The sequence below is a fragment of the Talpa occidentalis genome, unplaced genomic scaffold (assembly GCF_014898055.3).
Source record: "Talpa occidentalis isolate TD23 unplaced genomic scaffold, MPIMG_talOcc4v2.1 talOcc4.16, whole genome shotgun sequence".
Lineage (NCBI taxonomy): Eukaryota > Metazoa > Chordata > Mammalia > Eulipotyphla > Talpidae > Talpa > Talpa occidentalis.
Window position 1 is genome coordinate 13,992,491 of NW_023601653.1, and position 20,816 is coordinate 14,013,306.

At 35.3% G+C, this 20,816-nt stretch overlaps 1 protein-coding gene across 1 annotated transcript; it reads right to left on the reverse strand.

Moving 5' to 3' along the window:
- Positions 1-2,117: 2,117 nt before the first annotated feature.
- ACTR6 (actin related protein 6) lies at positions 2,118-20,359 on the reverse strand. The gene is made up of 11 exons (XM_037513803.2): positions 20,251-20,359; positions 17,465-17,582; positions 16,916-16,984; positions 16,034-16,157; positions 14,877-15,012; positions 14,732-14,788; positions 12,428-12,526; positions 12,257-12,335; positions 8,689-8,860; positions 6,635-6,773; positions 2,118-4,459 (listed from the first exon to the last, which is right to left on the reverse strand). The coding sequence occupies exons 1-11, from the start codon at positions 20,316-20,318 to the stop codon at positions 4,330-4,332; spliced, it is 1,191 nt and encodes a 396-aa protein (XP_037369700.1). The 5' UTR covers positions 20,319-20,359; the 3' UTR covers positions 2,118-4,329.
- Between the last annotated feature and the right edge of the window lie 457 nt (positions 20,360-20,816).

Genomic DNA, 20,816 nt, shown 5'->3' on the forward strand with positions numbered 1-20,816 from the left:
AGCTCTATGTTTAGTAGGTCCAGAAATCTCCACACAGCTCTCCAGAGTGGTTGGACCAGTTTGCACTCCCACCAACAGTGCAGGAGAGTTCCTTTTTCTCCACACCCTCGCCAACATTTGTTGTTGCTAGTTTTTTTAATATGTGCCATTCTCACTGGTGTAAGATGGTATCTCATGGTAGTTTTGATTTGCATTTCCCTGATGACAAGTGATGTTGAACATTTTTTCATATGCCTGTTGGCCATTTGCATTTCTTCTTCAGAGAAGTTTCTTTTTAGCTCTTCTGCCCATTTTTTGACTGCATTATTTTCTTTGTTGTTGTTGAGTCTCATCAGCTCTTTGCAGATTTTTGTGATCAGTCCTTTATCATTAGTGTTGGGTTCAAAAATGTTCTCCCAGTTGGTGGGGTTTCTCTTTGTTTTTGTTATTGTCTCTTTTGCTGTGCAGAAGCTCTTTAATTTGATGTAGTCCCAGCTGAACTTTTTTGAGGAATTTATGTGCAAAGAATTGTTCCTGTAAAAATGAAATCTAGCTTCTATCACAAAAACACTTACCTTTTGCTAGAAATATTCAGTGAATTTCCAGGAGAATTAATCTAATTTATGATGCTTACGATTCTGCTCAAACTTCAGGTTATTCACATTATCAGGTACTATCTAAATATTTTTTTTTTCTTTTTTTTCTTTTTTTTTTTTTTGTGGGACCCTCGCCAGTGGCCAGGGCAGCTTCACAGCCTCGCAACCCAGCGCTCAACCACTGCGCCACCAGGGGAGGCCCACTATCTATTTTCTAATTCAAAAGAAATGAATTTAATTTATTTATTTAATACAATTTATTTAATTCATATATTTAATACAAAAATGTGCAAGATAGAAAGCAATTCTTGTGACCATTTTTGAAAAAAATCTTAACTTTCTATACGCTCTACAAGTAGATTTGGGAGTGCTTTTATTATGAAAATTTTTGTGTGCTAACATGGATGGAGCTGGTAGGGATCATGCTCAGTGAAATAAGCCAGAAATAAAAAGAAAAATACCAGATGGTCTCACTCGTAGCAGGAATTTAGAAAACCTAAATAAGAGACCAGGAAAAAGACTAATTGCAATAAAGTAAAAATCAAAATCAATAAGCAACTATAGACCAGAGACACACTACAGTGGGGGGCAGGGGAAGGAGAAGAGGGATTAAGGTCAGAAAAAGGGGGTGGGAATTGTATGGGGAATATAACCAAAATGAAAATGCATGCATTATGCAAAAATGAAAAATGATATAAGAATTACATAAAATAATTTATTTAAAAAACTTGTGTGCTAGAAAGATTTAGGAACATAAAAACCAAAAAGTGGGTTTTGTATTCCCAGCGCTGTCCCTTAACCCTGTGACCAAGATACTGTTCAACAACTCAGTTCATTGCAGGTGTAATTCAATATTTGACCTATGCCAGACCCTCTGTACACCAGGTTTAACTTTTTTTCTCTTTTGTATTAGTGAACCACCATGGGGTCATAGATATAGTTTAAGGGGAAGGTAAAGAGTGCAGTAAGCATAGCTGCACTGAGCGGGAGCTCATGTAGTTTATATTTCCAGTCTGGGCCCAATTTCTTGTGCACCATGCTCACTTGACAATGGCATACCACTGTGCTTGCCTAACCTGAAGCGAGGAAAGGAAATGATCTGAGGAAGCTGAACCATAAGCAGCATTTGTGATTGTTCAATTTGCATGAAGATGGGACTGGAGATGACAGGTAATGGTTAGACCAGAGGATTAGACTCAAGAATTACAGGTAAGAAACCTGGGAACAAGAAGCTGTAGAAAAGAAATATGTGGATGGGCACCTAAGAATAGGCCACATGTGAGGGTTTTGTGATCCTGTATGAAAGTTCATCAAAAGGCCCCTCTCTCCAATTGTTCTTATCTCCTTGGTAGTTTTCTCCTGCCCTGATCTGGGAGATGGATTTTCTTGTTTCTCTTTTTTTCCATCTTTTTTTTTAAAAGATTTATTTATTTATTTATACAAGCTCTGGGTACAGTCAGAAGTGTGGGAGGGTAAGAGAATTCACCAGAGCCAGAGCAGGGAGCAGAACAGGCAGACGGACGAAATACACTGCCAAGGGGAGCAACAGGTGGCAGGAGAGGTCTGCGCACCATGTGGGACCCTCGCTTAGCCGCCGGGGATCGAACCGGGGATTGAACCGGTGCTGTAGAGGCTGCAGGCAGCTTCGCAAACCAGCGTTCAACTGCTGCGCCACCGGGGAGGCTGTTTTCCATCTTTTATAAATTCCTCCACATTTACTTGTCAGTGGTATCCTTTTTGTTTGCTAGATTCACTGAAGGATTTAATCCATCAAAATATAGTATGAGCTGTTTCATACACATAATATATAGATTCTGATATAAGAACACCCACATATCCACCCCTCAGCTTGAGAAATGTTGCAAATATGTCATTGAAGTGCTCCCTGTGCATTCCTCCTTGATCTCATCTACCTCCCTCCTCTCCACTGGAAGTGTTTAAGGGATAAAGAGAGGTGGAAAGTAGATGAACTGGATTCTTTTGCTATACAAAGCAATCTCGGGCAAATCTGAAAACTTAAAACCAAGATACTGATAGAACTAAGTGTGAGCACACATACATGCACACACAGGGCATAGTAGCACTTCTTGGGTCCCTTTGGGAGGATATTCTGCCACTTTGCCACCAAAGGGTGACCACAGCCCCTTGAGGACATGTGTCAGTGATTCTTGATTGTAGAATGTAAAGACAACATGAAAGGGCAACATTGCCTGTGAAGTGACACCAGAACTTAGTACTTTTTTTTTTTTTTAAAGATTTATTTATTTATGCATACAAGAGCTGGGGTACAGGCCAGAGGCGGGTGAGAGGATTCACCAGAGACAGAGTGGGGAACAGAACAGGTAGAGCAACTGAAATACACTGGGGAGGGGAGCAGTGGGCAAGTCAAGAGAGGTTTGCTGTGCCATCTGGGTTGCTCCCTGGCTGGCTGGGGATCGAATTCGTGCTGCAGAGGCTGCGGACAGCTTCACAGGTTGCATCTTAACCACTTGCACCACCAGGGAGGCCCAGAACTTAGTACTTTAAAAAATAAAAGTTTTCTCACCTTCCACACCTAACTTCTACCTACTGTTTTAGATTCATCAATGCCCTTCCCCAGTTGGCAACTAAAACATGTTATTTCATGCATGCAATTTGCAATGACAAAGTATAAATTCTGATGCATCTAAGTTCTCTCTCAAATTCTGGTGAATCTCAAATTATCATCATCAATATTGTCCCAAAGTAATGAGTTAATATACCACCTCAATAATTTTATTTAGAGCTAATGTCAAATGTTCTTTGAAATCAACTCACCACATAATATTAAAACATCTGTAGCAAAAAGCTTTCAAAAGTTAGGTGGATATTGAAATGGATGAGAGCTTTGATGCTTGAGATAAAAAATTAGGGTCTATAGTCATTAATTCATAAATGAATTTTTGTGTCAAAAATAAAGCATTTTGAGCCCACCCTGCATAATTAGCTTGCTATAGTAAGGATAGCAAGTATAGTAAGTATGTAAATACACATTCTCAGTAGAGTATAACAAATCAAAAAAATGGTGTACAATTTTTTAGGATTAAAAAAAAGTTTATAGTAAACACAGGCTTATTAAAAAAAAAAAAACTCATGCTACAAATGTTAGTATTTTGGTTTAAAAACTTATATAGTCCCAAGTATGCACATTTTAACAAGCATACATTACACTTTTTTTTTGAGTGAAGGGACACATCTCTGCCAACACAAAAACACTTCAATAAATTTAGTCTCCACCTTTTCAAACTTAAGTAAAAAAGAATATTAAATATACACAAGGCTAGTCTGCTCAACTTTAGTACATATAAATAAAAATGACATTAAAAAAAAAACACTTCTACAAGAGAGAAAAATCTATCAGACTAAAAACACTGCAGTCAACTCCTAGTCATAGTCACACAAAACTACTAAGTACAACTGGCCAATAATAGTTATTTGTGTTTTCAGCTATGAAGAATTAAATGGAAAATGCATTCACTCATCTTAGAATGAAACATTAACTCTGAGAAACAGCAGCTCTGTACAGTAGTCTAGCTCCGAAATGAAAACAATGGACTGAGTTACAGTTAAAGGCTGAGAAGCCTTTGAAAATTAGCCATGGATCAAAGTATTTACATAAATTCAAATATTTATCTTAAGATGAGAGGTAACCCAGGTCCTTAATCTCCTTTGATAAGAACACCATACTTAAATCTTAAAGTCACAACTAGTCAAAACTTTCATTCAGAAATGTTCCTTAAATATCAAATTTCTCTTCACAGACGCTATGTCCATTTTCTTCATAATCTTCTCTTGTTACCACCATATCTTCAAAATCGTCATTCTCTGATATCAATTTTCCACCTTCCCAAGCATAAGTAATAGGGCTAAAAATAAAGGTAAATAAAGATAAATGGTTTTACAGAAGCAAAATGCTAGAATGAGGAACTAATGAGGAACTAAACTGTTAACAATCTCTATCTCTACTAAACTTGATTTAACAGAAAATCACTTAAAGTGTGAAATAAGCATAAGCGTCATAGGTGTAATACAAACTCAGAAAAGAAAGGAACTTTGGTTACTCCAAATAAATGTTCATTTTTTCCCCCAATAGCCTGAATTTATGGATCCTTTATACCTACTAAAAAATAAGAATATAAACAAAAGATCCAAAATGCCTAAAAGGATAAAAAAATAACAGTCTAAATTCTGTATGTGACAAAGATATGTCATCCCATCAATTCTCACAGAAAACCATGAAATAACTATTATAAATAGCTATAAATAGCTCCCATTTTACAGATTTGGAAAGTGAGGTCAGGTTGAGACTAGAACTATGATTTAACCCAGTCTGTTTCTGCTGCTACACTGTTGCCTCTGCTAAGTAAAAACATTAAGAAAAAATACTGCATGACAACTGTTACATGATAAGACACAGACAATACTTAAAGCTGGAGCACATAAAACATTTAGTTTGGTTATGATTCAATTATATTTCTAATGGTTCCTCCCAATTCAAAGTTTCAAATCTGAAAAATGCCAAAAAAAAAAAGTGTCTTCTTATGTTGTATTTATTACATTCCATTACCTTTGAGAAATAAAAGCAGTAGATATTCAATAAAAATTTGCTGACTAAAGGATTAGAAACTATTTCATATGCGAGTCCCTTGGCCTGCAATGTGTCCATGACTTGCATTTTAAATACAGAATAAAAATCTAATATGCCACATACTCTAAAAAGGGTACAAAAACATTAATGTTCATAAAAATCATTCTCACATCTAATGGTAGTTTATTCTTTTATCTTACAGTCATAAAATTAAGTGATGGGATAAAAAATTCTATTTCACCACTACTGATTTTGGAAAACTTCTACTTTAGCTTTATTTTTTTTATTTTTTTTTTTATTTTTATTTTTTTATTTATTTATTAAGATTTATTTTTTTATTTATACAAGCACTGGGTACAGTCAGAAGCGCGGGAGGGTGAGAGAATTCACCAGAGCCAGAGCGGAGAACAGAACAGGCAGAAGGACCGAAGTACACTGCTGAGGGGAGCAGCGGGCGGCAGGAGAGGTCTGCGCGCCATGTGGGACCCTCCTCCAGTGGCCGGGGAGCAGCTGGGGATCGAACCGGCGCTGCAGAGGCCGCGGGCAGCTTCGCAACCCAGCGCTCAACCCTCAACCGCTGCGCCACCGGGGAGGCCCTCTACTTTAGCTTTAAATCAAAATTAGAATTAAACAATCAGGTATATGGCATCTTGTTTTCAACCCTGCCTTTTAAGCTGAGATATGGGGCGTTATTTACATATATATTTGTTACCAGCTGCTCATTCAAGGAACAAACTGGATTGCTGTCTGGTCACTGCTATTAGTGCATTATAAAGCTTCTGCCAAGTCATGAACCCTTGCTTTTTAATTTACAAAGTGAAAATATTAAACAGAAATATCTGCTAGCAAGCCTTTCTCACAGTTTTAAAGTTCCATGCTAATTTTTTTAGAACTAAAATTGAAATGATAGCTGCTTTTTCTCTGAAATCAGGATAGGAGGTAGATACCAGTTTTCAATGAAGTGAAAAGACTAGCTAAATGTAAAAATTCTGAATATTTAAAATTACTTCCAAACATTCTAAAACAATATATATCGATACAACTTATCTCAATGGTTCAATTCTTAAATTTCTTTTTTTTTTTTTAATTCTTAAATTTCTTAATGGGAAACTGTCAAGAAATGATATAACTCAGATAAATCAAAGAGTATAACCTGGTTACTTTGACTATAAAAATGTCTTAGGAATAAGGACTGATTTATTATAGGGAAGTGATCATATATTAATTGAGCACCTATTATGTGCCAACTATTATGGCTGGCACTGTATACACTTCATACCCATTTAATTCACTGCATTGGAAGGTTTATCATTTTAATTTTTGAGCAAAGGAAAATGACTTCATCAGGAGAAATATACCTGCCACAATGGTAGAACTTGATTTGAACCAGTTCTAGATGCCTTTATTTATAAAATGAGTTCCATGATTTATTTCTAGATAAACCAACACTTACTTTTCAGGCAGCACAACAGAAACCTCATAATCTGTTGGAGTGAGACATCGAACTTCTGAGTAAACCCGATCCCTAAATCCTGGGAAAAGGGAATTTCCTCCTGTCAAGACAATGTTCTTAAAAAAATGTGGCTGCATTTCTTTAGAAGGAAAAAAAAAAAAGGAGAAAGGAGAGAAAAAGGCATTAGAGAATCTCTTATCTTTCTGGAAAGACGACAGTGAGGGCTTAAGTACAAGCAATTAGGGATTTGTCACCCATTGAAAAACCATGTAAGATTTTTATAACCAAATAAGTTATAATTTATAAGCTATTGTAATGAGACTATACACAAATAAGAAAATGTAAACACAGTGAACATGCTCTTTCAGTGAAAGGCTAAGATGAAAGGGTTGACTAGATATCTGACTATAGAATTGAGGCTATGAGAAGAAAAACGGGAGGCTGGAGAGCAAAGTATAAAGGGGACCCAGCGGACCATGATGGAGAACTATGGGTGCTTTGGTGGTGGGTGTGGTGTGGTCACATCTAAATGGGTGTGATCCTGTACTCTGATTCATAAACAGTGTTGTAAACTGATGTTAGTAAGAAAATAAATTTAAAAAGATGGAAGAGCTGCACTATTGGATACTTATTGTACACATGCAAGCTATACATATCCAACTTAACATTTTAGTACTAGATATTTAATAATTACAATTGTTCTACTTAAAATGGAGGGGTTCTCACTGTAGATTGAGATTGTGAGTTACTGTAAGGAGGAAAGTGAGGTCCTTTGTGACATTTTAACTTGTCCAAATTTCCACATTATCCAGCTGAGACCTTTATTGTGTAGTACTGACATGTGACAGTAAAAAAATACATACAATTAATGATAATATTGAAATAAATAGGCTTATGTTATACCTCATTAAAGTTACACGATGGCAAACATTAGTGCCAAAATGTTAGCCAGTATTAAAAGCCTAAGCACCACTGGGAAATCTTTTAGGAACTAATAGGTCCTGGCCATCCTAGCTAATGCTTCTGTTTACAAACTAGGAGTTCCTTTATATTGACATTGAGTCTCATGGCACAATATTAAAATAGTATAGTACAAAATGTTGTATAGCTCATGACTACAAATTTATATAAAATAGAAAATGAATATGAAATATTAATATGAAAGTACTTAAGGAAGAATTCAGATGATGGCATTATGTGACTTTCTTTTTCATTATTTTATTTTTTTTTTAATGGAGGAAAAGACACTGCATGTGCTAGCTTTTCTCCAATGCCTGAGGGTTCCTTATGAACTGAGAAGATGTATGATGTAAACTCTAGAACATTAGTTAAATCAAAATTCATAGTAACTAGACATTACTATGAAGCACCTTACTTCAATCTCATTAAAATTAACTTCCTGCATATTCACCCAATTATTAAAAAAAAAAGGAAGAAATAAACCAATCCCATTAATAGCTAATAACCATTACACAACTAAATAAAAAATTCCTGGGGCCTCCCTGGTGGCATAGGTGTTAAGTATCAGTGCTATGCTGCTATCACCACTGTAGCCTGAGTTCAATCCACATGCCCAGGGCAGACCTCTCCTGTTTCGCCCTCTGATCCCCTCAGCAGTATATTTCAGTAGATCTGCCTGTTCTGCTCCCCACTTTGTCTCTGGTGAATCCTTTCACCCACCACACCTCTGGCCGACACTCCAGTTCTTATATACATGAAAAAATAAAAATAAATCTTTAAAAATAATATAAATTCCTATTCTGTGCAAATCTGAAATGTATATGGTACAGAATTTCTGAAATGTATATGGCACTTTAATACTCATGGAGGGAGAGATGAATTTCTTGAAACTTAAACAGACCATAATGACTTTTCCTATATAAAATTTATAAGACTAAAGCACATCGTGGAACCTGCTAATCTCTGCAAATATAACAGACTTGCCATTTGCTGAAAAAATTTAAAAGGAACAGATGACTTCTCTCGGGTTCAGAGAAGTCTTACAGTTTTTGAAAAAAATATCATTACTCTTCAATGCTTTATGTTGAACTTACCTTCAGGTAAATTCTGAATTGAATAGACAATAGCTTCTGGAATTCCCATTTCTTGAATGCCTATATCAGAAGGATTAAAAAGTATTTCTGGAACAGCAAATCTCTCATTGGCCAGACGAAGAATTTGTTCCCCAGATTTATATTTTCCACTTAACACCATCTCCTCTCTTGGCTTAAAGAAAAATAGGATAAAAATTAAACTACATTATCAAGCTCACTATCAAGCACAAATAGTAATCAGTAATACATAATACTAAACTATTAATCATGTTCTTGAAGTTTCAGTAATCTCAAAAAACAGAATAATATGGCTGTCTCTCTTATTGCCCTAAACTACAAAAATTAATGATTACTGGCTCTAATAGTTACTTCCCCCCAAATGATCTGGCTTTATTCTACACAATTTAAAAAAGAAAGAAAGAAAACAGAGGAATTAACTTCATCATGCACCTATAACAGCAGATAATTCCAGTTTCTAGAGAAGAAAGAGCATACTCTAAGCAAAAAGCATGTATTATATCTTAGGTTTCTACCACTATCTGTGTTCATTCTCATGTAAGCTACTTACTGGACTGGGGTGCTATTATAATTAAGATTACCTCTCTTCCTATACAAAAAGCTTAAATCTTCAAATTTCTTTCTTCAATACCTATCAAAAATCAGTTTCTAAGTGATTTAGGCAAATTACATGGATCTTTCCTTGAAATGCTTGCTATTTTCTGCTAATCTACCCATTCTATAAACTATATCCCTGAAGAAGTCAGGAAAAAAAAATCTCCTTCTACAACATTTTGCTTTAAAAAATTATGGTCCCTCTCAATCTTATCAGCTCTTCTAGATTCACTTACGGACATTTCATTTCAGTATAAATTTGACTTATGTATAGTGCAGTTTTCCTCCCAAATATCCCAATCCTTGTAAGGAAAAAATATTTTACATATATGAAAAGCCTTAATCTATCATTAAAAAGTAGTATGTTTAAAGAATATTATAGATTCCTTACTACAATAAGTCATCTACTATCTTCAGATTTCTGCTTCCTCAGAGAGGATTTTTCCATCTCCCAAATAAAATATTCTTCCATTATTCTCCACAATCAATTTTATCCTTCATAGTCTATATTATTCATCATCATATATCCACTACCTAATCAATTTATTATGAGTATGCAATAAATTCTTGAATAATGTCATATGAGCCAACACTGTGCAGTTCGTTGTATCAGGAATTTTACATACATTATCCCACTGGACTCTCACATAACCCTATATGGCAGGCATTATTTTCCTTTTACTGATAATGTAACTGGGCCCAGCAAGGGTATATATACTTTGCTTGGGATCTTTCATCTAGTAAACCAAAGTACATGCAATAAATTTCTTCTACTACACTGCCTCTCTTAAGCGGGATGTGAATGATTAAAATTTCTATCATTTACAAATTTAATACTAAAAACATTTTTAAATAAAAAATATTCTAAGTATAATATTCACCATACTCTAAGAACAAGGAAAACTATAAATAACTTTAACCCAACTAAACTTATAGTGATAGTCAGAAGTATATTATTCCTTCAAAAACACTATTTTTTCATAACAGAATAGAAACTGTATCCTGCAAATCTGCATAATCATTTATAAAGTGATATTGACTTGAGTTAAAGGATAAAACTATTTTTGTCAATACTCAAAATAACCTGAGGCAGATGTAGACTTGGAAAATTTCAGTTGACAAAATAGAGGTTATATGGTCCATAGACCTGATTTTACAGAAGATGATCATGTGACTTATGCAGGATCAAATGTCTAACTGGGGAAAAGAGTCAGAACTAGATATCTTTGTTTAATGTTAGCTCTTAAGTCATTACTCATTAATATGTAACCTAGAACTACAAGTTGTCCCTGAATCTGGAACTACAAGTAGTTCCTGCTTCCAAGAATACGATTCCAAAAAGATTTTATAGCTATAAACAAATGAAAGAATTTATAAGGGCTGCTGGCAGTTGCTATTTTAGTCAATGTAAACCATGATTACCGCACATTTCCCATAAATTTCCATTAAAGAACCGACCAGTTTAAATTACAATGACTTTTCAAGAAAGGGATCATCATTAATTATGAGGGCAATTTTCTCAATTTAGGTGAGTCAAGTGCATTACTGTTTAGTAAGCTTCTCTGTTGATTAGAGATAAAAAAGGAATCTTTATCAGTTGCAATTAGTAACAATATTAAGACATTATTATTATTACCATCATCAGTAGAAAATGAAAGTTATAACTTTTTCCCAAGTATTTGAATAAATTATCAAAAACCAAGTTTTTTTTTTTGTTTGTTTTGTTTTGGTTTTTTGTGGGACCCTTGCTGGTGGCCGGGGATCGAACTGGCGCTGCAGACAGCCTCGCAACCCAGCGCTCAACCACTGCGCCACCAGGGGAGGCCCTCAAAAACCAAGTTTTAATATCTATGTGTAAAGTCTCTCAAATATAGCTCTTTTTCACTTTGCATATTAATTTCCTAATTTCATGTTTATCAGCTCTGAAAGTTGCTGCATGTATATCAGGTATCAATGAAAAAAGTTAATCAAATATTACTTCAATACATTTCAGTATTAATTCTAATATATATAAAATATAACAGTTTCTAAATCTTAAAAATTACTAAGCTACAAGTATTTAACATGTAGAAATGTATAAACTTTTTAATATTAATTGACAAAGTAAAGATTACACCATTATTCCTGAAATAAACACTAGATATAATATTCCAATATCTGGCAAAAGTTCAATCCAACTACCTCTGTTGACTCAACTGATAGTGAAGTACACAAGTAACAAGGTGACTATATTGAATCCATAACCAGAATCTGTTTACAGAATACAATCATGTGACTTAAGCAGGATCAAATGTCTAACTGGGGAAAAGAGCCAGAACTAGATATCTTTGTTTAATGTTTAATTGCCACAGGCCAATAAAAGAAATGCAAACAACATTATGCACCTTATGAGTTTTTTCCTTTCCAAATGTCATGAGTAATACAACGGTCATGTGGCGAAACAATCACACCTGTACAGGCTCATGGTATGAGGTGAAGGCTTGAGAAAACGAGGCTTATGGGCAGCATGGAGGAAAGTGGCTGAGTTTAGCAATAAACTGTCAAATAAGCAGACAGGCTGTCTGTTGCAGGGCAGGGGAGAACTGTTTTTAAAAAAGAGAAAGATTCCCAAACCTAGTTGAGACAGTTCAATCACCTGAAAGAGACTTTTTCTCCTTAAGATTTAAGTTTAAAGTTTTCAAATTATCCTAATTATTACTTTATTTTGGCATTCAAGATAAATTTCTCAACACTTTGGAAGTGCACTGGATTTTGCCCTTTTCAGCTTTAATGTGATCACATTAGGACAAACATGAATTAAAATTCAACCCTAGGTCAACTATGTCAATAATTTTCGAATCAGGCAAATAACCAAGTTGTAACTGGATTTAAATTAATTCTTAAGTAAACAGAAAAAAGCAACCATAATATAAGTAAGGATACTGTTTAGCTCCAGATTGAGGATTTTTAAAATTACCTTACAAAAGCCCTTTTTAATTGTACTGAAGTCAGGTAAAACATAGTCTATCATGACTGTGTTTTCTTCTCCTTTCAACCTGGGAAACAAAAGAGACTTATGAAGTATTTTAACTATGTAACATTACCTAAGAACTGACTTCCCAATTCTTAAGACTACCATTATACTTACTTTGCAATATCCATGTCTCTATAAAAATCCTGAGACACATAGCATACATCTTCTTTCACCTGATTAATCACATGTGTTTCATCCATAACATGTAGCTGCCTGAACAGATAAAAATTGTAAAATTTGTAATGAAAAAATTAATTGGAATCAGGATTTATGAGCTAAGGTTTATCTAACATGATGTCATAGTTTAATGAAACCATTCTCAATAAGATATCGCTAAAAGGTCTTAACTCCTTGCACTTTATTTTTATACTTTCTTTTCCAATTATAGAAGTATTATGAATCAGCACAGAGCACCCGGCACATAGTATATGTTTAATATTTGATGTGTGAGTCACAGAAAACATGGACTTAATGTAGAATATAAAGATATTTTAAAAAAAAAGCAAAAATATAAAGCTATTTACTTTGAATATTTTTCTCTGCACATATTTACATTTTATGTTTTAGACTATAGGTTATCTCATGAACATTTTCTTATGCTATTGCATATGCTTTAAAATTTTTTTTATTGTCCTATAATATTCAGTTGAAGGAACCTATTAAAATGGATTTATCTATGTTCCTAATGTTGGAAGTTTAGGTCAGGGAGTAAAGGTACTTGTGCGTTAATGAACATGGACTTTGGAGTCAGACTTAAGTTTAATCACAACTTAGTATTCAAGTTATTTTATCTCTTTGGAATTCATCTCTTCAACCTTAGAAAGGTAAAAGATCACCTACTTACCAGAGGTATAAAAAGTAAATGATTGTAATCACATATTAGTGTTTAGAGAGTCGCTATGCTCAAAAAAAAAATTCTTCGTTTCATTCTTTCTGCTTTTGTAATAACAGACATCTATATATACACCATATTTCACCCGCTCAAAGGACTACTATTGTACCAAGGATAATATAATATGCTAATTAAAGCATGACAATTCCAAGGTATCAACCTATTGGAAGGTTCATCCCAGATTACAATGTGAAAAAAACACAACTCAGAATCAATGAAATATAGGTATTTTGATCTACTTCTGACTATCTCATTATTTATTCATGTTCTAGGACACAGAGTAAAAAATACTTTGTCTCTTGTTATACAGCCAAATTGTTTACCAGAAAAATTATTTCAAGTTACACTTTGATTGGCAGCAAATAAGTGTGCCCATATTACAAATCTGCAGCATCATCTTTTGAAAATAATTATATTATTTTGGATTGTAAAAATGGTCATTTAATATACATTTGCTCTACTAGGAAGTGCCATAAGGAAGAGGAATTCTTGTCTGTTTTGTTAACTAACTCACACATCCCAAGCTCCTAAATTAATGCTCAATACATATTAAATTGAATCTGTGATTACTCTGGATATTTAATATTTTTTTCCTGTCTAAGAATTACCCATTTATGTCCTTTATCTATAAGTAACTCTAAGAGCTCTTACTATAGTTAAGATAAATCTGTATCATGTTTGTTTCAGGCTTATTTCTCAGGCTTATATTTATCTGAGTTTTGTTTACAAAAGCTTTTGATGTACATAACTTTTAATATTTTACATATCTAAACACAAAAGCTGATGAAATCTATCCTATTTAAATTTAGTGGCCTTCCAGGCTAGAAGGAAACAGAAAGGGGATTAGGATGCTAGTAATATACCTCTTGAACTACTGATTTCTTGGGTGCATTCACTTTTTGAAAACTCAGAGTTATAATCATGGTTTGTAAACTTTTCTGTATGTATGCTTTACTTCAATGGAAATTTTATTGTTTTCCTCCATAGAAGAACTGGGGGTAGGCCAGAGGTAGGGGAGGTCAGAGGATTCACCAGAGATAAGAGTGGAGAGAAGAACAGGCGGATTTACTGAAATACACTGCAAAGGGGCAGAGCAGGTGAGACAGGAGAGGTCTGCTGCGTCATATGTGGGTTAGCTCCTTGGCAGGGATTGAACTCAAGCTGAGGTGGTGATAGTGCTGAGACTTAATCTCTAGGCGCAGGGTGTAAAGTCTCAGCACCATCAAGCTATCACCAGCCACTGCGGCATAATTTTGATCCCTGGCCAGGGAGTTAAATCACATGGCACAGTGGACCTCTCCTGTCTCGCCTGCTGCTCACCTCAGCAGCATATTTCAGTAAATCCGTCCGTTCTGCTCCCCACTCTGTCTTTGGTGAATCCTCATGCTCCCCACAACTCTGGCCTACACTCCAGTTCTTATATGCATAAGTAAATACAAATAAATCTTTAAAAACTAATTTTAAATTACATTAAAAAGTTCATTGCAAGCACCCCATCCTCCCAAAGAATCCAAATTAAGTATTACCTATATGATATGATCTCCTTTAGATGATTGGTTAAGAGTTTTCCTCCCACATTTATCCTAAAAAGGGAGAATTCAAATTTGATTGAGTTATCTTGCCTTTCATTCAATTTTATCCCAAGAAACATGAAAATTAAATGCAACTCACCGAATAATTGCTTCCTTTTTCTTTTTACTTCTACAATAAGGAACTATATGTGTAAAGGAATATCCACTATCTACAATGATGCAGCATAATTCGGAAGGATTATCTCGGAAATACCTATGTGCACTGAGAGCCCCAGCTATTTGAAAAAAGAAAGAAAAAAATAAACACATCACATGAAAGTATAATAAATTTAAAGCAATAAACAAAGGCAACAAACCAAGGCAAACACAAATAAAACATTTTCCTTTATAACAAAATATGTTAATGCAAAATAACATTAAAAACATTAAATTCTTTCACAACGTCTTTGCAGTGTTTAAATTTCAAAAATCAATATTTGTGGTGAGTTTTTAAACTTTGTATTCATTTCATGGCTTGTAATAATTATTTTAACATCAGTTAATTTTTCCTGAGGATTTATTATATGCTGAGTGTGTGTGTTTTAAGCCTCACAAAAATCTCACTTTACAGAGCAGAACTGAAGCACAGAGAAGTTAAATAATGTGTCCAAAGTCATGCAACTAGAAAGTAACAGCCTAGGTAATAACAGGGTTTCTCAACCTCAGAACTAATATTTTTGGGGCCAGATAATTCCAGCGTTCCTGTGCAATATAAAATGTTTAGTAGTCTTTTACGAAGTAGATACCATTATCAACCAGTTTTGATTTGAAATTAAATAACCAGCTGAACAACCAATAATGTGTCCAAACATTGCCAAATGTCTCCCAAGGGGCAAAATCACCCTTGCTTCAGAATACTGTTTGAGAGATTATGCACTTAGCCATCATAGTACTTTGCTCATATCAATGTAAATTCTGCAAGCTAAATATTTGAAGACGTTCATTGTAGTCATGTAATTCTAACCTTTAATAAACCTGCCTCTATATGCTGTTTACAATTTTCCCTCATATTGGCAGCCTGAGCTATTAACAGTATTTCAATCAGTAATAATGATAAGAAAATATATATTAGTAAAAATGTGAAGTAAAAGAAGAAGTCTGACTAGGATAATCTGTAAAGGTCCATCTGGTTTTTAAATTCCTTGTTTTATTTCCTTCAAATCTAAAAGAATGTTAATATTCTGGGATTTTATATGTTTTCTTTAGCCTATTTTTACATATTCACATAACTCAATTTCAATCAAAATTTTAGCTCACCATTTACTCGTAATACTGCTTGAAACTGGTATTCTTCAAATAGTATTTCATTCATTGATTCTTGAATTGAAGTAAAGTTAAAATACGGTTCTGTGATAATAATGTTAGTATCTAAAAAATCAACCTGGGGGGAAAAATCCAAATAGTTTCATAGCTTTGTAGTTATAAAAACTGTTTTAATTATACAAACAACCTTACTTAATCCTTACAATAATCCTAGGATATAGGTATTAGTGACATAGTTAGAATTTAAAACCACGGAGTTTATAAAATTAATGCACTTTAAGTATTATTTAAGTACTAACCCTCGAAATGGTAACAATAATAAAATGGTACCGTCAAATTGTTTAAAGGTAATTATGACAAAAGTAATGGAGGATATAACCCCAAGTATGGGTACTATTATTTTTGCTTTTGAAAGATAAAAGAATGAGAAGCTCTAGAATTAGAAATGTTTACATAATTCTTTCCTGCAACCTGTTAAGAAGCATTAAAGCTTGAACATGTCCTTAGTATACATAAAGTCACATTATAAGCTTTTAAAAGCATAAAATTCTCATCTGGTAAAGAGTCACACATTCATCTGTAGGTAAAATATTTTATTGTGAAAATAAAAATGAGTCTAATGATAGCAGAAATGTGAAATAAAATTTTAATCTTAAATTTCATACAATCTCTTCTCAACCTCAAATTCCATTTCAAAATTATATTCATTAGCATTTACTTATTATTTAGAAAGTCAAAGCGAGGCACAGTATGTCAAGTGAACTAAAATATATACTAGAAACATATTTAAAAATTTATAAATTAAGACATAAATTATAATTTTTATTTGAGTAAGGCATGAAAATAGAAATTTGAATACATACTCTAATTTGTTACCTGATACATTTCTTTTCCAAAGAGATAATCCCAAACTTGTCTTTGAACATCCCAATTCACCAAGTAGCCCTAAAAAATTTTTTATAAATTTAATTATCAAGAATATTTGAACAACTTCTTTAAAAATTAGATTAATATATTTCAAATCACTGATTTCTCTCTACATGTGGTTACTTTCACCAGTCTAAAAGCTGTTTGAACCTCAAATCAATTATATTGGTATGTTTTTCTCCTTTGAAAAGTTAAAAAAATTACAAATTAAGAGTAACCAAAATGTGAAGATATGAAAAGACAAACCAATATGTAGAGATGCCCTCTCCACTTAGCTTTAACATAAAAAATCAGATTCTGTATCCACAATCAGTAACTAAACTGCTAATTTTTAACAAGACAACTTATTTTCATTTTGTTTCAATAAGATTTTATTTACAATTTAAAAAGACCTTTACTCGTATCTAAAAATACTTTCACTCATACATAATCTCATATATACATTTTTAAATTATCTGTAAATTTATCTATGATGCTTGAAATGGCATACTGCATTACCTTCTGAAAAGGAAGGATGTAAAAAAGTCCAGATGGGTCTTTTATTTCATCTATCTGGTTAGCAGTGAAAGTTTTAAGACGTGCCGTTTTTGACCTAAACTGACAGTTAGGAATAACCCTGTAAAAAAGAGAAACAAATAATTATTCTCTAAATACTTAGTTCCTAACAATACTTTTATCGATACTTAAAGATTTATTTTGTTTATGCATACAAGAGCTGGGGTGTAGGCCAGAGGTGTGGGAAGGAGGTGAGAGGATTCACCAGAGACAGAGTGGGGAACAGAACAGGCAGATCAACTGAAATACACTGCTGAGGGGAGCAGGGGGTGAGACAGGAGGGGTCTGCCATGCCATGTGGGTCAGCTACCTGGCCGGGGATGGAACTTGTGCTGCAGTGGCTATGATAGCTTCATAGTGCTGAGACTTAACCCCTAGACCACCAGGCCCTAAAATGCCTTTTTTTTTTAAGGTTCCAGTATGTAACAGTTTTATAATGGACCCTTTATCTTTCCCATATAATCTTCAAAAAACCCTTACAGGTAGGTATAGGTTCTGCCATTGCACAGATGATGCTTAGGTCAAGTTTCTAGTTTTCTGACTGTAATGCACAAATTCTTAATACCTTTCTGGTGAAAGGCTGACAAATTCAAAAATGTCAGATTTGCAATTAGCAAGATTTAGGGTACAGAGTGGGGAGAAGTTTAAAATATGGTTGCAGCCCACCATCAGCTTACAATCTATTGAGGAAGACAAATTAGATCCATTATACACAGTGTAAACAAATGTGTATTTTATGTGTATGTATATATAGACATTTATATCTATGTTCACATATATACACACATATATAGGGGGTTATTGGGATAATGCTATAAAAATGTTTTCCACCTGCTTATTACTATACTGTCAGCATTTTCTGGATTTGTTTAAACAGTCTTTGAGGACATGATTTTAAAAGCTTCAATCTTGTGACTGTACTATAATTTTAGTTAACTTCCAGATTTTCATCATTTACCTCCTCTCCCCACCTTTTCTCTGCTCCCAACACAATGCTGAAAACAGAGCACCCTGTCCTTTTACCAAACACATCTAATTTAGTCCCGATCCTTGCTATGTCAAAGGATACGAACAATGATACACATTACCAAAACGACTTCCAGGAGACAGTAAGAAGTAAGATGGTTACCCTCTTTTAAAAAGTAAAAAGAAGTAAGAAAAAAAAAATCCTGTGATTACGCTAGAAGAAATGCAAGGCTTTAAATCTGTTTATGATTCAAATAATTATTCAAATAGCTATTCAAATAATTATTATTATTCAAATATTATTATTATTCAAATAATAAGCTATTTACTATTAATATTTGAATATCTGAATAAGATATTGATTATATAATAAATATGTATACTTATATTTATATACTATATATTATGATTCAAATACATTATATATATACAGATGTTTGCCACTGAAAACATGTATTTCTGCTTAACTACAACCAGGTGAGCAAATGGGCACTTCGCAGAGCTTAGATACAAAGCCTACAAAGTCTCCAGTCACTGAGATGATTCTCATATTTTCCATCATGAAACCCTCTGAGGATCTGATGCTATGCCAGTCACTTCACCAAGAAAACATTGCAATGCAAATCAAAACTACAATGAGATACCATCTCACACCAGTGAGAAATGAAAAAAAACTACCAACAACAAATGTTGGCGAGGATGTGGAGAAAAAAAGAACTCTCCTGCACTGTTGGTGGGAGTGCAAACTGGTCCAACCACTATGGAGAGCTGTGTGGAGATTTCTGGACCTACTAAACATAGAGCTTCCATATGATCCAGCAATTCCACGCCTAGGTATTTACCCAAAGGACACAGAAACATCAATTCCAAAGAGCACCTGCACCCCTATGTTTATAGCAGCACTGTTTACAATAGCTAAGCTTTGAAAACAGCCCAAATGCCCAAAAATAGATGACTGGATCAAGAAGATGTGGTACATATACGCCATGGAATATTACTCAGCATTCAAAAAAGATAAACTCATGCAATTTGCAGCAACATGGATGGCGCTGGAAGGGATCATGCTCAGTGAAATAAACCAGAAAGAAAAAGAAAAATACCGGGTGGTCTCACTCATAGCAGGAATTTAGAAAACCTAAATGAGGGACCAGGAAAAAGACTAATTGTGTAACAGGGTGGTCCCCAGGAAAGGGGGAGGTTCCCTGCCCCACCCAAGAGGGTGGACTGAGCAGGGATCCCTGTCCTATAACAATTGCAATCAAGTAAAAATCAAAATCAACAAGCAATTATAGACCAGAGACACGCGGGGGGGTCGGAGGTGGGGGATGAGAGAACAGGGATTAGGGTCAGAATAAAGGGGGTGGGAATTATATGGGGACTATAATCAAAATGATAATGCATACATTGTGCAAAAATGAAAAATGATGTAAGAATTACATAAAATAAAATAATTTAAAAAAAAAAAGCAAAACGCTGCCCCGGATCGAGAGCCTCGCATCAGGGGCCACAGTCGAGCCCCTCTTCCCTGGCGACTATTTTCGGGGCGACTTCCTGTTACGAAACGAGACCCACGTCCCACTTCCGGGCCGCGGGGCCCCAAATTATCCCCGACCCCGCGACCCCGAGCGCGGCGCCCGCGCGCGCATCCCTGGGCCGGGCAAGGCGCGCGGGGGCGCCCGCGGCCCCGGCATCCCGGCCCGAAGCGCCGCCCGGGAAGCCGCCAGCGCGTGCGGAGGCCGGCGCCCCGGGGCCGCGCCACTTACGAGACGTTCTCATGGCTGTAGCCGATCTTGGCGTTGTAGGCTCCGTTGTCCAGCACCAGGGTTGTCATGTTGGCGGGAGCCGCGCCGCCGCCGCGCGCCTGCCCGCCCTTCTGCCACCCCTCTTCCGGCACTCTATGGTTTCCGCGGGGCCGCCGAGGGCGCGCTTCCGGTGTCGCTTAGCAACGGAGGACGCCGGAAGCCGGAGCCTGCGGGCGATCCGACTTGTCCGCGGGAGTCAGTTAGTGCTGCCAAGCCCGGCTGGTTAAATTGTGACCAGCTCCCTTTTTTGAATGCTGAGTAATATTCCATGGTGTATACACATGCAATTTGCAGCAACATGGATGGCGCTGGAAGGGATCATGCTCAGCGAAATAAGCCAGAAAGAAAAAGAAAAATACCGGATGGTCTCACTCATAGCAGGAATCTAGAAAACTTAAACAAGGGACCAGGAAAATGAATAACTGTAAGAAAGTGAAAATCAAAATCAACAAAAACTATGAACCAGAGACACTCTATGGAGGGCGGGGAGGGGAGGGATTGGGGTCAAAATAAGGGGATTGCAATTA

Coding starts and splice junctions, on each gene's coding strand:
- ACTR6 (XM_037513803.2), bottom strand. CDS start 20,318: ATGACAACCCTGGTGCTGGACAACGGAGCCTACAACGCCAAGATCGGC. Junction 16,985..17,464: donor ACATCCTTCCTTTTCAGAAG/GTAATGCAGTAT, acceptor AAAATTTTTTAG/GGCTACTTGGTGAATTGGGA. Junction 6,774..8,688: donor AATTCAGAATTTACCTGAAG/GTAAGTTCAACA, acceptor TTCCTTCTAAAG/AAATGCAGCCACATTTTTTT.